The 13,874-nt window shown below is 46.5% G+C and overlaps 1 protein-coding gene across 1 annotated transcript in view; it reads left to right on the forward strand.

Annotated features, from left to right (window-relative positions):
* The first annotated feature begins 3,087 nt into the window (after window positions 1-3,087).
* Window positions 3,088-13,874, forward strand: part of LOC132819643 (NHS-like protein 1) — a 272,138-nt gene continuing 261,351 nt past the window's right edge. The window contains exon 1 of the mRNA XM_060831244.1: window positions 3,088-3,692. Coding sequence (XP_060687227.1) covers window positions 3,293-3,692 — 400 coding nt within the window. The 5' untranslated portion in view covers window positions 3,088-3,292. The remainder of the gene's footprint in view (window positions 3,693-13,874) is intronic.

A 13,874-nucleotide genomic window follows, 5' to 3' on the forward strand; every position in this document is an offset into this window, starting at 1 on the left:
ATCATGTTATATTGCTGTTGCATCACAGTCAGTGGGTCAAATTCCTGGAATTCCCTCCTGATCAGCACTATTGGTGCATCTACACCCCAAGGAGTGGTTAGCTTAGTGGTCAGCACTGCTGCCTCACAGCACCGGGGACCCAGGTTTGATTCCAGCCTTGAGTAACTGTATGTGGAATTTGCATATTCTCCCCGTGTCTGCGTGGGTTTCCTCTGGGTGCTCCAGTTTCCTCCCACAGTACAAAGATGTGCAGGTCAGGTGGATTGTCCATGTTTAATTGCGCATCGTGTCCAGGGATGTGTAGGCTAGGTGAATTAGCCATGCGAAATGTAGGGATACAAGAATAGGATGGGTCTGGGTGGGGTGCTCTTCGGAGGTTCGATGTGGACTTGATGGGCTGATTGGCCTGCTTCCACACTGTAGGAGTTCTATGTTCTAAGGACTGCCATGATTCAAGAATTCAGCTCACTACCACCTCCTCCAGGGCCGTTAGGAATGGGCAATGAATGATGGTTCACCCACTGAAGCGCACATCCTTTTGATGACTTTTTAAAAAATCTTTGGGCTTGGCCACTTTCTTTAAATTCCAGTTTGTTGAAACTCAGTTACCTCACATTGCAATGTCCAACCTCATCATGAATTGTCCACTTGTCCATCACACTCATCCTCATTGATATGCTTTGGTTTTCTGAAATCCTGTGCATTTAAACTTAGAATTCTTGTTTGTAAATGCCTAATTTCTCTGCAATTACCTCCGCCTTTGAGTCTCCTGTTTCATTCTTTGATCCTCTGACAAAGGGATTAGTGTGAGTCATTTCCTTTAATCCCAGTCTTTAGCCACATTGACCTTACTGTCAATAATCCTCTTCCCAAAACACTTCACCCCTCTTTATCTTTTTTTAAAGTAAATTTGGTAATGTGGCTCAATGATTAGAACTGCTGGCTCACTGCAGTTTGATTCTAGCTTCAGGTGACTGTGTGGAGTTTGCATGTTCTCCCCACAATGGTGAGGAGAAGCACCATTGTGCTACTGAGACTTTATAAAGCTCTGGTTAGGCCCCATTTGGAGTACTGTGTCCAGTTTTGGTCCCCACACCTCAGGAAGGACATACTGGCACTGGAACGTGTCCAGCGGAGACTCACACGGATGATCCCTGGAATGGTTGGTCTAACATACGAGGAACAGCTGAGGATCCTGGGATTGTATTCATTGCAGTTTAGAAGATTAAGGGGAGACTTAATAGAAACTTACAAGATAATACATGGCTTGGAAAGGGTGGACGCTGGGCGAGGAGACTAGGACCCGTGGACACAGCCTTAGAATTAGAGGGGGTCAATTCAGAACAGAAATGCGGAGAGATTTCTTCAGCCAGAGAGTGATGGGCCTGTGGAATTCATTGCTGCAGAGTGCAGTGGAGGCCGGGACGCTGAATGTGTTCAAGGCAGAGATTGATAGATTCTTGATGTCATGAGGAATTAAGGGCTACGGGGAGAATGCTGGTAAGTGGAGTTGAAATGCCCATCAGCCATGATTGAATGGCGGAGTGGACTCGATGGGCCGAATGGCCTTACTTCCACTCCTATGTCTTATGGTCTTAGGTCTGCGTGGGTTTTCTCCAGGTGTTCCACTTTCCTCGCACCATCCAAAGATGTGCAGGTTAGCCATGCTAAATTATCTGTAGTGTCCAGGGATGTACTGGGTAGATAGATCAGCCATGGGGAGTGCAGGGTTACATGGATAGTTTAGGGAGGTATGGCTGGATGTGATGCTCTTCAGAGGGTTGGTGTGGACTCAATGGGCCAAATGTAAAAAGTGAGGTCTGCAGATGCTGGAGATCAGAACTGAAAATGTGTTGCTGGTTAAAGCACAGCAGGTTAGGCAGCATCCAAGGAACAGGAAATTCGACGTTTCGGGCCAGAGCCCTTCATCAGGAATGAGGAGAATGTGCCAGGCAGGCTAAGATAAAAGGTAGGGAGGAGGGACTTGGGGGAGAGGCGATGGAGATGTGATAGGTGGAAGGAGGTCAAGGTGAGGGTGATAGGTTGGAGTGGGGTGGGGGCGGAGAGGTCAGGAAGAAGATTGCAGGTTAGGAGGGCGGTGCTGAGTTGAGGGAACCGACTGAGACAAGGTGGGGGAAGGGGAAATGAGGAAACTGGAGAAATAAGAGAACACCTCTGGGAGGCCCGGACCGACCAACCAACCCAACCACCCCGTGGCTCAACACTTTAACTCTCCCTCCCACTCCACCGAGGACATGCAGGTCCTTGGACTCCTCCATCGGCAGACCATAACAACACGACGGCTGGAGGAGGAGCGCCTCATCTTCCGCCTGGGAACCCTCCAACCACAAGGTATGAATTCAGATTTCTCCAGTTTCCTCATTTCCCCTCCCCCCACCTTGTCTCAGTCGGTTCCCTCAACTCAGCACCGCCCTCCTAACCTGCAATCTTCTTCCTGACCTCTCCGCCCCCACCCCACTCCAACCTATCACCCTCACCTTGACCTCCTTCCACCTATCACATCTCCATCGCCCCTCCCCCAAGTCCCTCCTCCCTACCTTTTATCTTAGCCTGCCTGGCACACTCTCCTCATTCCTGATGAAGGGCTCTGGCCCGAAACATCGAATTTCCTGTTCCTTGGATGCTGCCTAACCTGCTGTGCTTTAACCAGCAACACATTTTCAGCTCAATGGGCCAAATGGCCTACTTCTGCACTATAGGGGTGCTATGATTCTAATACTTCCCAAACAGCAACAATTGTTTGGTCATGTCTGCAAAGTCACATGGCATGGCGAAGTATTTAGACTTCAGTCTTTCGATCTAGTTTCTCCCTTCCCAACCCAGGTGAAAATTGCCTTCAGGGATCTTCTGTATTAGAATAACTATACAAATGCAGCATTTGCTGTTAATCTGGTTTTTCAAGTGACAGTCCAATCCTCATGTTGGAGTTCAGGTTGCTGCTGTTCCTGGTTTTCCCAGTATCCCTGTGCTTTACTGTGTTGGAGTTCAGGTTGCTGCTGTTCCTGGTTTTCCCTGTGGCCCTGTGCCTCACTGTGTTCAGGTTCCTGGTTCTGTGTGCTGTAGCTTTCTGTCCCTGGCAGTTCCATGAGTGGAGTTTTCTCTCAGTTTGTATGGGTTTTATTCCTGCCCTGACTCTCTGCAATATTGAACCCAAAAATATGGCGGAGGACCCTGAGGAGAGAGTTCTGTTGGAAAGTTGGAGTTGCCCAGTTCACTTTTAAGACAAAACGAAATTAAATTAGCAACTTAAGGAAAGTTTTGTTTTCGGAAGATGCCGTTCTATAAGAGGATCGTGGCGCCCCATTTGGTGTCTAGGTTGAGCACTGAAGTCTTTGGAAGAGTTTGGGAAGATGGTGAGGATGAGGAAGGGGTCGAGGAGGATGGGCACGGGCTGCAGAGGAGGAAGAGGAGGAGAAGGAGGAAGAAGAAGCTGGAGCAGGAGCCCCCCCAGCCCAGTGCTCTGCTCTTCGAGAGCCTGCAGGACGTGTCCAGCCACACACTCGCCTCCCTGCTCCGGCAGCTGGCCGACCTCAGCCGCCTGGCGACCGGCATCTTCCAGGAGCTGGAGCTGGAGGCGAACTCGCTGTGTGTCCGCTGCAGTCACCTCCACAGCCGGCTGCACAGCCTACAACGCCGCACCCTCCGACTCGACGCCAAAAAAGTCGCCGTCCGTAAGTGTTGAAACAAAACTGCAACATCTGTTTCTAGCCGTGTGGCCCCTTTCCCTTGAATTTCCCGTGTGTGTGTTTGTGTGCTTTTTTTAAACAAAGTTACATTCAGCTTTCTACATTCTTGGGCATTTCTAGCACGTTTATAATCTAGCACATTGCCCCTTTTTACTGGCAGTTACTTTGCTGAAACATGTTTATTTAGCAGTAAACACGTTTAACTATAAACACACCAGCGTCAGTAGAAGGCTGATCATACTTTTAAAATTCATCTCCGTCTATTTTCTTCGGATTGTGCGTTAGGATGGGGAGGGAGGAGGGTGTGACGCCTCTTGTTGTTAAAATTATACCTGTTTGAGAAAAATGATACACTTGGATATTTATCAACAAACTCTCTTTTTGTGCTGAGAATTTGTAAAGTACACATTACAGTTTTAATTTGGCTATTTGATTTGGGAATGACCTTGATGCAGCCTACATCCAGAGTAGACTTGCTCACTCACTGTTTTTAAAACACATTTTTGATGAACAACAAAGCTGTAATTTAGAAGTTACGCTCTTTGGTTTCTCTGGTTGAAGCCTATGTTTATTGTACTAAATAATATATAATTTAAAATTTATTGTTATCTTTCCCACCCATATGTTGTGATATTGGCGTCGTGTTTTTCTTTAACCAGTTGTAAGTTTTTGGTTATTTTGTCTCTCTCTCAAGTACTCGGTGGAGTAAAAATGTTCCTGAATAGTTGCCGTCCGAATGCAGCATATAATTTTGTCTTGAACCATTGAAGTTAAATATCACGTTGTTGTAGTAAGTGTTGTTGAACTGTGTAGCTAAAACATCCAGGGGAAAGAAGCTGTCCCAAGCTCACTGCAGATCGGTTCCAGCTTAGGCTTCAGTGCATTGTAGGTTGTAGAGATGGTGCAGCACGGAAAGAGGCCTTTCGGCCTTGGGTCCATGACGACACTGTGTGCAGTGCAAGTGTATGCTATCACCACCCTTGTAAAGTCACGCTGGAGCGAATCATCCAAGAATTTCATTCTCGGTTGCGATTGTACATAAATGCAAGAAATCGGTTTTGCGTGTGTGTTGCCTCTCCATGCCAAATAGCCTGTCACCTTTCATTGAAGCTGCGCTTGGGATGCACCTTCCGAGGGTAACTGGTAGTTGGAGGGTATTTCAAGGAGACAAAAGCCGTCAGAATATAAGAAGAAATAGCAGAAGAGAGCAACTAAGTAATTTTTCTTTTCGCTTTTCTCCACACTTATTTGGAAGTTGTTTAATTTCTGTAAAATTTGATTTTATTATTTCTGTCCAAAAACCTTGATTGATTAAATATTGCGAACAGTACAGTATTATCTCTGGGACTGTAGTCAAAGGAATATGCCAATTTTTTAAAAAACAGGCCATTTTGACTGATATTGTATGTACTCTGTACAATTGTGTATTTTGCTGTTTGACAATTTTTACTAACTTAAAGATGCAGTTAATAACTTGTCACATCCACACTGTAGGGATTTGATTCTGTGATAAATGGCTTTGGCAGTACAATGAGGAAAATCTCACAAGAAAAATTACAGAAAGATGTGTTTGGGGCATGTGTTTGATGCTAGGTGGATTTGGGTGCTTGTGTTGAGTGTTAGGTGGAAAGTTGGGGGGGTGGGGGAGAGATGGTACTTGTTTTTAGTACTAGATGGAGGGGTTTGTGTTGGGTGCTAGACGGAGAGGAGACTACAGTATCCTTAAGATACAGGAGCAAAATTAGGCCATTTAATCCATTTGTCTGTTTCACCATTCAATAGTGGCTGATAGATGTCTCAACCCAATTCTCCTGCCTTCTCCTGTAACCCTTGATCCCCTTATTAATAAGAGCCTATCTATCTCTGACTGCATTTCAGACAATGAGTTGACCTCCGCAGCCTTCTGCGATTAATGAGTTCCATAGATTCAGTACCTCTGGCTGAAGAAATTCCCCTCATCTCGATATACTGCATCCAGTTCTGGTCGCCCTATTATAGGAAAGATGTGGATGCTTTGGAGAGGGTTCAGAGGAGGTTTACCAGGATGCTGCCTGGACTGGAGGGCTTATCTTATGAAGAGAGGTTGACTGAGCTCAGACTTTTTTCATTGGAGAAAAGGAGGAGGAGAGGGGACCTAATTGAGGTATACAAGATAATGAGAGGCATAGATAGAGTCGATAGCCAGAGACTATTTCCCAGGGCAGAAATGGCTAACACGAGGGGTCATAGTTTTAAGCTGGTTGGAGGAAAGTATAGAGGGGATGTCAGAGGCGGGTTCTTTACACAGAGTTGTAAGAGCATGGAATGCGTTGCCAGTAGCAGTTGTGGAGGCAGGGTCATTGGGGACATTTAAGAGACTACTGGACATGCATATGGTCACAGAAATTTGAGGGTGCATACATGAGGATCAGTGGTCAGCACAGCATCGTGGGCTGAAGGGCCTGTTCTGTGCTGTACTGTTCTATGTTCTATATCTCTGTACTGAAGGGCCATCACTTCCCTCTGAGGTTGATCCTTGTGTCTAGTATTAGTGAAAATATCTTCTCCACATTTACTCTATACAGGCCTCTAAGTATTCTGCAAGTTTCAAAGACATACCCCCGCCTTATTATTCTAAACTCCAACAAGTGCAGACCCAGATTCCTCAATCACTCCACATATGACAGGACTTCATTCGGGATCATTCTTATAAATCCCCTCATGAGACTTACCAGCATGTTCTTAGATACAGGGCCCAAAACTGCTCTCAATATTTTATAAAATTTCGGGTGCAGTCTGACTGGAGCCTTATAGAGCTTCCATTTTTTTACTCAAGCCCTCGCAAAATGAATGCTTACATTGCATTTGTCTTCCTAACTGCCAACTGAATCTGATATTAACCTTAAGAAAATCCTGACCAAGGACTCGCAAGTTCCTTCAAATTTCCAAAGCCGTTTCCATTTAGAAAATAGTCTAACATTGATTCTGCCTACCAAAGTGCATAATCTTACTTTGTCACATTGTTTTCCATCTGCCACTTCTTCACCCACTCCCCTCGACTGTCTGCTATCTCTGCAGCCTCCCTGCTTCCTCAATGATACCTGTGCCTCCACTGATCATTGTGTCACCTGCAAATGTAGCAACAATGTCCTCCGTTCCTTCATCCAAATTGTTAATTTATAGCGTGAATTGTTGTGGTCCCAACATTGATCCCTGGGGAACTCCACTAGTCACTGGCTGCTACCCTGAAACAGATCCCTTTATCCCCTCTCTGACTTCTGCCAGTCGGCCAGTCCTCTGTCAATGCCAGGGAAGTGTGTCATTTGGCATTGGGTGGAGGAGAGTTACATCAGTTGGGAACTGGAAACTGCAAGTCATGCCAGTTAGATGCTGGATAGTCGTGTGTGTGGGTTGTTGGAAGAGGTGTAAAGAGCTGTAATGTTTTGCTAGGTATGCTTACATAGGAGAAAGCCCTGTGAACACCTGCTACACAGCAACACTCCCCATGCAAATATTTGTGCGCCACAAGCAGGATTTGAGCTGGGATTTATAACTTTGTTGAGCCTGGATGAAGCATCAGGGTTCCCCTTTAAATTTTATTCATGTTATTATATAAATTAAATTAGAAATCCTACTTTGAAGCTACATTTCTCTTTGCATGATGTTATTCATTCAGAAGTCTTTGACTTAATGTCTGTCGGATGGATGTGGCATCAGAAAATTCACCTTCTGTTAAATTCAAGTTTACTTGCAGTCGTCTCGACTTTAAGTGCCTGACTAGTGGATGTCTGCAAAGAGAGACTTAAGTGAAGAAACTATAGAAATGGAATCTGTTCCCCATATAGTAGAGGAGAGGAGATTTAATAGACCTGTTCTAAATGCTGAGTGGTTTGATAATATAAATGAAGGGAAAATGGTTCCAAGGGCAGGAGGGTTAGTGATCAGAAGCGATAGATTTATGAAGCAAACACTAGAGGGGAAATGAGAGTTGTTTTTGTGCAGCATTGGTGGGGAAGCAGATTTAGTGACAAAAGTGAAACATTTGATAGCAACAGAGAAAATAATGGGAATAGGAGATAGCAAATGATTCTAATTAATAATTGGATTATTGGATAATGAATAATTGATTTTAACATTCTATCAATGGAGGTATTCAGCATTGAGAGGTGCCAAATCTGCCCAGAAAATGAGGCACATGGCCAAGAGTGATCATTCTTGCTATTTGCCTAATTATTGAATTCCCTACTGGACCTCATCACTGATGTAACAGCGAATCCAAAACAGCTCTCCTGTGGAAGAACAGAAAATATACCTTAAACTGATTACATAGAAGGCCATTTGACTCAACATTCCAGTGTCTGCCCTCTGAAAGAACTGTCCAATTAATGTCACTCCCTTACTTTCTCCCAGAGCCCCACAACTAACCAATGAGTTCTGAAGACTAATTGCCAAATTATTTTTGGCGTTGCTTGAACATGAGATGTCAAGCAATACAAAATACTTAACAGCTGTCTTTGAAAGGAGGGCAATATCACAATTTTGATTTGAGATTTGCTCATCTAAAATACTATGTTGAGAGTATCCTCAATGCGCATACCAACCATTGATAAGGCTCAAGTAGGAAATGTGATGAATACTCGCCATTTGCCTGGACAAATGACTAAAGCAACACTTGAAACTTAACACCATCCAGGGCAAAGCAGCCCATTTGATCGGTACTCCATCTACTGGTACCATCTCCATCATTCGCACCCTTCCCTACTGACACTGTATGGTAGCAGTGTGTACCATCTGCATGATGCATTGTAACCATTCACTAAGACTTGTTTGACAGCACCATCAAACCTTTAATGTCTATATCTGGAAGGTTAAAGGCAGCAGACGCATGGGAGCAGTTACGTCACCATCTACAAGTTCCCATATAAGTTGTGCACCATCCTGACTTGGATGTCTGTCACTGTTGTGATGAAGGTATGTAATATAGTTTGGAGTGGGCAACTTTTGAGGTCAGAAACTCACTTAGAACAGTGAACTAAATGCATCATTTTGAACAAAACATGTAACTTGAGTGCTTAGCAAGATACCTATGGAGTTAATTGATTATGTTTGTAATGGCATACAGAAAAACAAGAAGTGAAGGGCCACTAGTATTTTGAGAAGAATCAGGTTTCAGATTGGTAGAACAGTTTAATATCAGCAAAAGCATGGATCAGTTTGTAGAAATTTCTACAATAAGAGTTTTCAGTAAGGAGAAATCTTTAGTTTTTGAGAACTGAAAATAAATCTAGACTTTATAAACTGATGACAACCAAATAAATAAGAAATCTTAAAAAAAAAGAAGTGATACTTGACTAGGTTTGATAATCTGCAAGGAATTTTGTTGGAGAAAGGATTGAATCTTTGCTTTTTGCTGTTTTATGTATGTGTAACTTTGTTTATTTTTTCTCCTTTTTTATATAAATGAGCATGCATTCATTTTTTAATGAATTTATAGTCTTGTATGAACATGTTCAAGAGCAAAACATCATGGTAACTAAACCAGAAAAAGTGTGATTTATCCAGCCAAGTTTCACACTGGCATTTGATTTTGTCCAGCATTTGCATCAGCTGGGATCATAGTATTGTTCTTCTGCTGTCACTGGCAAAATCCTCCACAGCACCATAGTTGTCATTACACCAGGAGGACTGCAGAGATACAAGTAGGCGGCTCCCCAACACCACCTTTCAAGGCAATTAGCAAGAGACAATAAGAATTGCCCTGCCTGCATTTCATGAATTTTTAAGAAAAAGTAAACTTGTTAAGCACCTTTTTTGCTTATACATTCTTCCTCCCCTCTTGTTGTTAACTGCTTTTGAAGAGGAGGAGGGACATTGTCACCAGCATTCTGGCTAATCGTTGTCTCAACCGACATCCTTAAAGTAATCTGCTGATTTATTATGCTGTTTCTAAGACCTTTGTGTCAATGGACGGTTGACTTTCCAGCTGTAGCTTAGTTGGTCACATTTTGGTCTCTGTCACAAAACTCTAGATTCAAGTCTTGGTGCAGGATTTGAGCAGAAAATTCAATGCCAATAGGCTAGTACATTTCTGATGGAGTGCACACTGTCTTAGGTATATTCTTTTGGATGAGACCATAAACTAAGGACTTGTCTTACCCTTTGGATGGACAAATAATAGACAGTAGGTGCAGAAGTAGGCCATTCTGCCCTTGGAGGTAAAAACAATTACTGCAGATGCTGGAAACCTGATTCTGGATTAGTGGTGCTGGAAGAGCACAGCAGTTCAGGCAGCATCCAAGGAGCAGCGAAACCGACGTTTCGGGCAAACGCCCTTCATCAGGAATAAAGGCAGAGAGCCTGAAGCATAGAGAGATAAGCTAGAGGAGGGTGGGGGTGGGGGAGAAAATAGCATAGAGTACAGTAGGTGAGTGGGGGAGGGGATGAAGGTGATAGGTCAGGGAGGAGAGGGTGGAGTGGATAGGTGGAAAAGGAGATAGGCAGGTAGGACTAGTCCGGACAAATTAGGAGGACAGTGCTGAACTGGAAGTTTGGAACTAGGATGAGGTGGGAGAAGGGGAAATGAGAAAACTGTTGAAGTCCACATTGGTGACCTGGGGTTGAAGTGTTCTGAGGCGGAAGATGAGGCGTTCTTCCTCCAGGCGTCTGGTGGTGAGGGAGCGGCAGTGAAGGAGGCCCAGGATCTCCATGTCCTCGGCAGAGTGGGAGGGGGAGTTGAAATGTTGGGCCACGGAGTGATGTGGTTGATTGGTGCGGGTGTCCCGGAGATGTTCCCTAAAGCGCTCTGCTAGGAGGCGCCCAGTCTCCCCAATCTCCCCAATGTAGAGGAGACCGCATTGGGAGCAATGGATACAATAAATGATATTAGTGGATGTGCAGGTAAAACTTTGGTTGTGGAAGGCTCCTTTAGGGCCATGGATAGAGGTGAGGGAGGAGGTGTGGGTGTTGCGGTGGCAGGGGAAGGTGCCAGGATGGGTGGGTTGTAGGTGGGCGTGGACCTGATCAGGTAGTCACGGAGGGAACGCTCTTTGTGGAAGGCGGAAATGGGTGGGGAAATATTTCCCTGGTGGTGGGGTCTTTTTGGAGGTGGCAGAAATGTTGGCGGATGATTTGGTTTATGCGAAGGTTGGTAGGGTGGAAGGTGAGCACCAGGGGTGTTCTGTCCTTGTTACGCTTGGAGGGGTGGGATGTGGATAAGATGCGTTGGAGGGCATCTTTAACCACATGAGAAGGGAAATTGCGGTCTCTAAAGAAGGAAGCCATCTGGTGTGTTCTGTGGTGGAACTGGTCCTCCTGGGAGCAGATACGGTGGAGGCGGAGAAATTGGGAATACGGGATGGCATTTTTGCAGGAGGTAGGGTGGGAAGAGGTGTAATCCAGGTAGCTGTGAGAGTCGGTGGATTTGTAAAAAATGTCAATGTCAAGTCGGTCGTCATTAATGGAAATGAAGAGGTCCAGGAAGGAGTGGGAGGTGTCAGAGATGGTCCAGGTAAATTTAAGGTCAGGGTGGAATGTGTTGGTGAAGTTGATGAATTGTTCAATCTCCTCGCGGGAGCATGAGGTGGCGCCAATGCAGTCATCAATGTAGCGGAGGAAGAGGTGGGGAGTGGTGCCGGTGTAATTACGGAAGATCAACTGTTCTACGCAGCCAACAAAGAGACAGGCATAGCTGGGGCCCATAATTGTGCCCATGGCTACCCCTTTGGTCTGGAGGAAGTGGGAGGATTCGAAGGAGAAATTGTTAAGGGTGAGGACCAGTTCGGCCAAATGAATGAGAGTGTCGGTGGAAGGGTACTGTTGGGGACGTCTGGAGAGGAAAAAACGGAGGGCTTGGAGGCCCTGGTCATGGCGGATGGAGGTGGAGAGGGATTAGATATTCATGGTGAAGGTGAGGCGTTGGGGGCCGGGGAAACGGAAGTCTTGGAAGAGGTGAAGGGCATCTCGAACGTATGTGCGGAATTCCTGGACTAAGGGGGATAGGACAGTGTTGAGGTAGGTAGAGATGAGTTCAGTGGGGCAGGAGCATGCTGAGACAATGGGTTGGCCAGGGTGGCCAGGCTTGTGGATCTTGGGAAGGAGGTAGAACCGGGCAGTGTGGGGTTCCTGGACTATGAGTTTGGAAGCTGTGGGTGGGAGATCTCCTGAGGTGATGAGGTTCTGTATGGTCTGGGAGATGATGGTTTGGTGATGGGGGGGTGGGGTCATGGTCAAGGGGGCAGTAGGAAGAGGTGTCCTCGAGTTGGCGTTTGGCTTCAGCGGTGTAGAGGACAGTGCGCCAGACTACCACTGCGCCCTCTTTATCCACTGGCGTGATGGTGAGGTTGGGTTTGGAGCAGAGGGATTGGAGGGCTGCGTGTTGTGAGGGTGAGAGGTTAGAGTGGGGGAGGGGGCTAGACAGGTTGAGGCAGTTAATATCCCGGCGGCAGTTCGAAATGAAGAGGTCGAGGTCGGGTAATAGGCCAGCGCAGGGTGTCCAGGTGGATGCAGTGTGTTGGAGTTGGGCGAAGGGGTCCTCGGAAAGTGGGCAGGAATCTTGATTGTGAAAGTAAGCTCGGAAGCGGAGGCAGCAGAAGAATTGTTCGACGTCACGGCGTATATTAAATTCATTGTGTGGATGGAGGGAGATGAAAATTATTCCTTTGCTGAGGACTGATCGTTCGTCCTCAGTGAGGGGCAGGTCTGGAGGGATGGTGAAAATTCGTCAGAGCTGGGATCTGGTGTGGGTGTGGAGCTGGGAATGGGGGCAGATCCTGTAACTGGAGTGGGTGTGGTGGTGGGGGGAATGGGGGTGGAGTCATGAGCCAGGTTAGTGTTCCCCTCGGGGTTCGGGGGGGTGGGTGGGGATAGTGACAGTGGGGTCTGTGGGGGGGCGTGTCAGCAGAATGCAGGTGAGTGGCGCTGGTGGGGGTGGAAGTGGTGGTGACCACGGCAGTAGGGGTGGCGGAAGTCACTGAGCGTGTGGCATCAGCGGTGATGAGAGGGATGGAAGTGATGTCAGGTGTGATGCATGAGGAATTGAGGGGCGGAAGTGGTTGTGGGAGTAGCCATTAAGGGGCGGAAGTGATATCATCAATCAGCGTGGGGGTGGCAGCTGCATCAGCCGCATGGCTAATGGCGTCTGAGTAGTTTCCGAGGCCAGGGGAATCTTCTGGAATGTTTGAGGAGTGCTGGTTATGGAGGTGGGTAGATAAAAGTTTGTTGCACTTAGTTTTTGATGTTTGAGGTGGAATTGAAATACTGTTTGGTGAGAGAATGAATTCTCCCGAGGATGTAGTACAGAGTGGGTCCTTTGCAATTCTGAGAGAGAGTGGCCCTCAGCTGAGGCAGGGATGACTGTAGAGAGGTTAGGTGCCGGCGCATTGCTGCAAGCGTGGAGTGGAGGATTTTGAAGGAGAACCATTGCTGGTGTTTTTGAATCTGTAGTCTGTACTGTTTATCCTGTTTGGGCCCGAACTCTGCTGGTTTAAAGGTGGTCCGGAGTCTGTGTTTGATGAGTTGGTTACAGAGGCAGGCACTGAGGAAGCAAATGTGGCTGTGGTAGCGAGTTTGTTTCACGACATGTTGAAGAGCTTCAGGGCAGAGGAAATGACCTGGGAGTTGCAGTGGGAGAGGGACTCCCTGAAATTCTTGTAGAGAGAGGAGGAAAACTTCAAGGCAGGCATCCTTGCAAGAGGATTCGTAGTAGGGTTAAAATCAACTAGGTAAAAACAATGACTGCAGATGCTGGAAATCAGATTTTGGATTGATGGTGCTGGAAGAGCACAGCAGTTCAGGCAGCATCCAAGGAGCAGCGAAATCGACGTTTCTGACCAAAGCCCTTCAGGAATAAAGGCAGAGAGCCTGAAGCGTGGAGAGATGAGCTAGAGGAGGGTGGGGGTGGGGAGCTGCTCCTTGGATGTTGCCTGAACTGCTGTGCTCTTCCAGCACCACTAATCCACATTCTGCCCTTTGAGCCAGCAGGGAAGGGAAATTGCGGTCTCTAAAGAAGGAAGCCATCTGGTGTGTTCTGTGGTGGAATTGGTCCTCCTGGGAGCAGATACGGTGGAGGCGGAGAAATTGGGAATACGGGATGGCATTTTTGCAAGAGGTAGGGTGGGAAGAGGTGTAATCCAGGTAGCTGTGGGAGTCCCACCATTCATTATGATCATGGCTGATCATCCTCAATCAGTA

This window comes from Hemiscyllium ocellatum, chromosome 10 (assembly GCF_020745735.1).
Source record: "Hemiscyllium ocellatum isolate sHemOce1 chromosome 10, sHemOce1.pat.X.cur, whole genome shotgun sequence".
NCBI lineage: Eukaryota > Metazoa > Chordata > Chondrichthyes > Orectolobiformes > Hemiscylliidae > Hemiscyllium > Hemiscyllium ocellatum.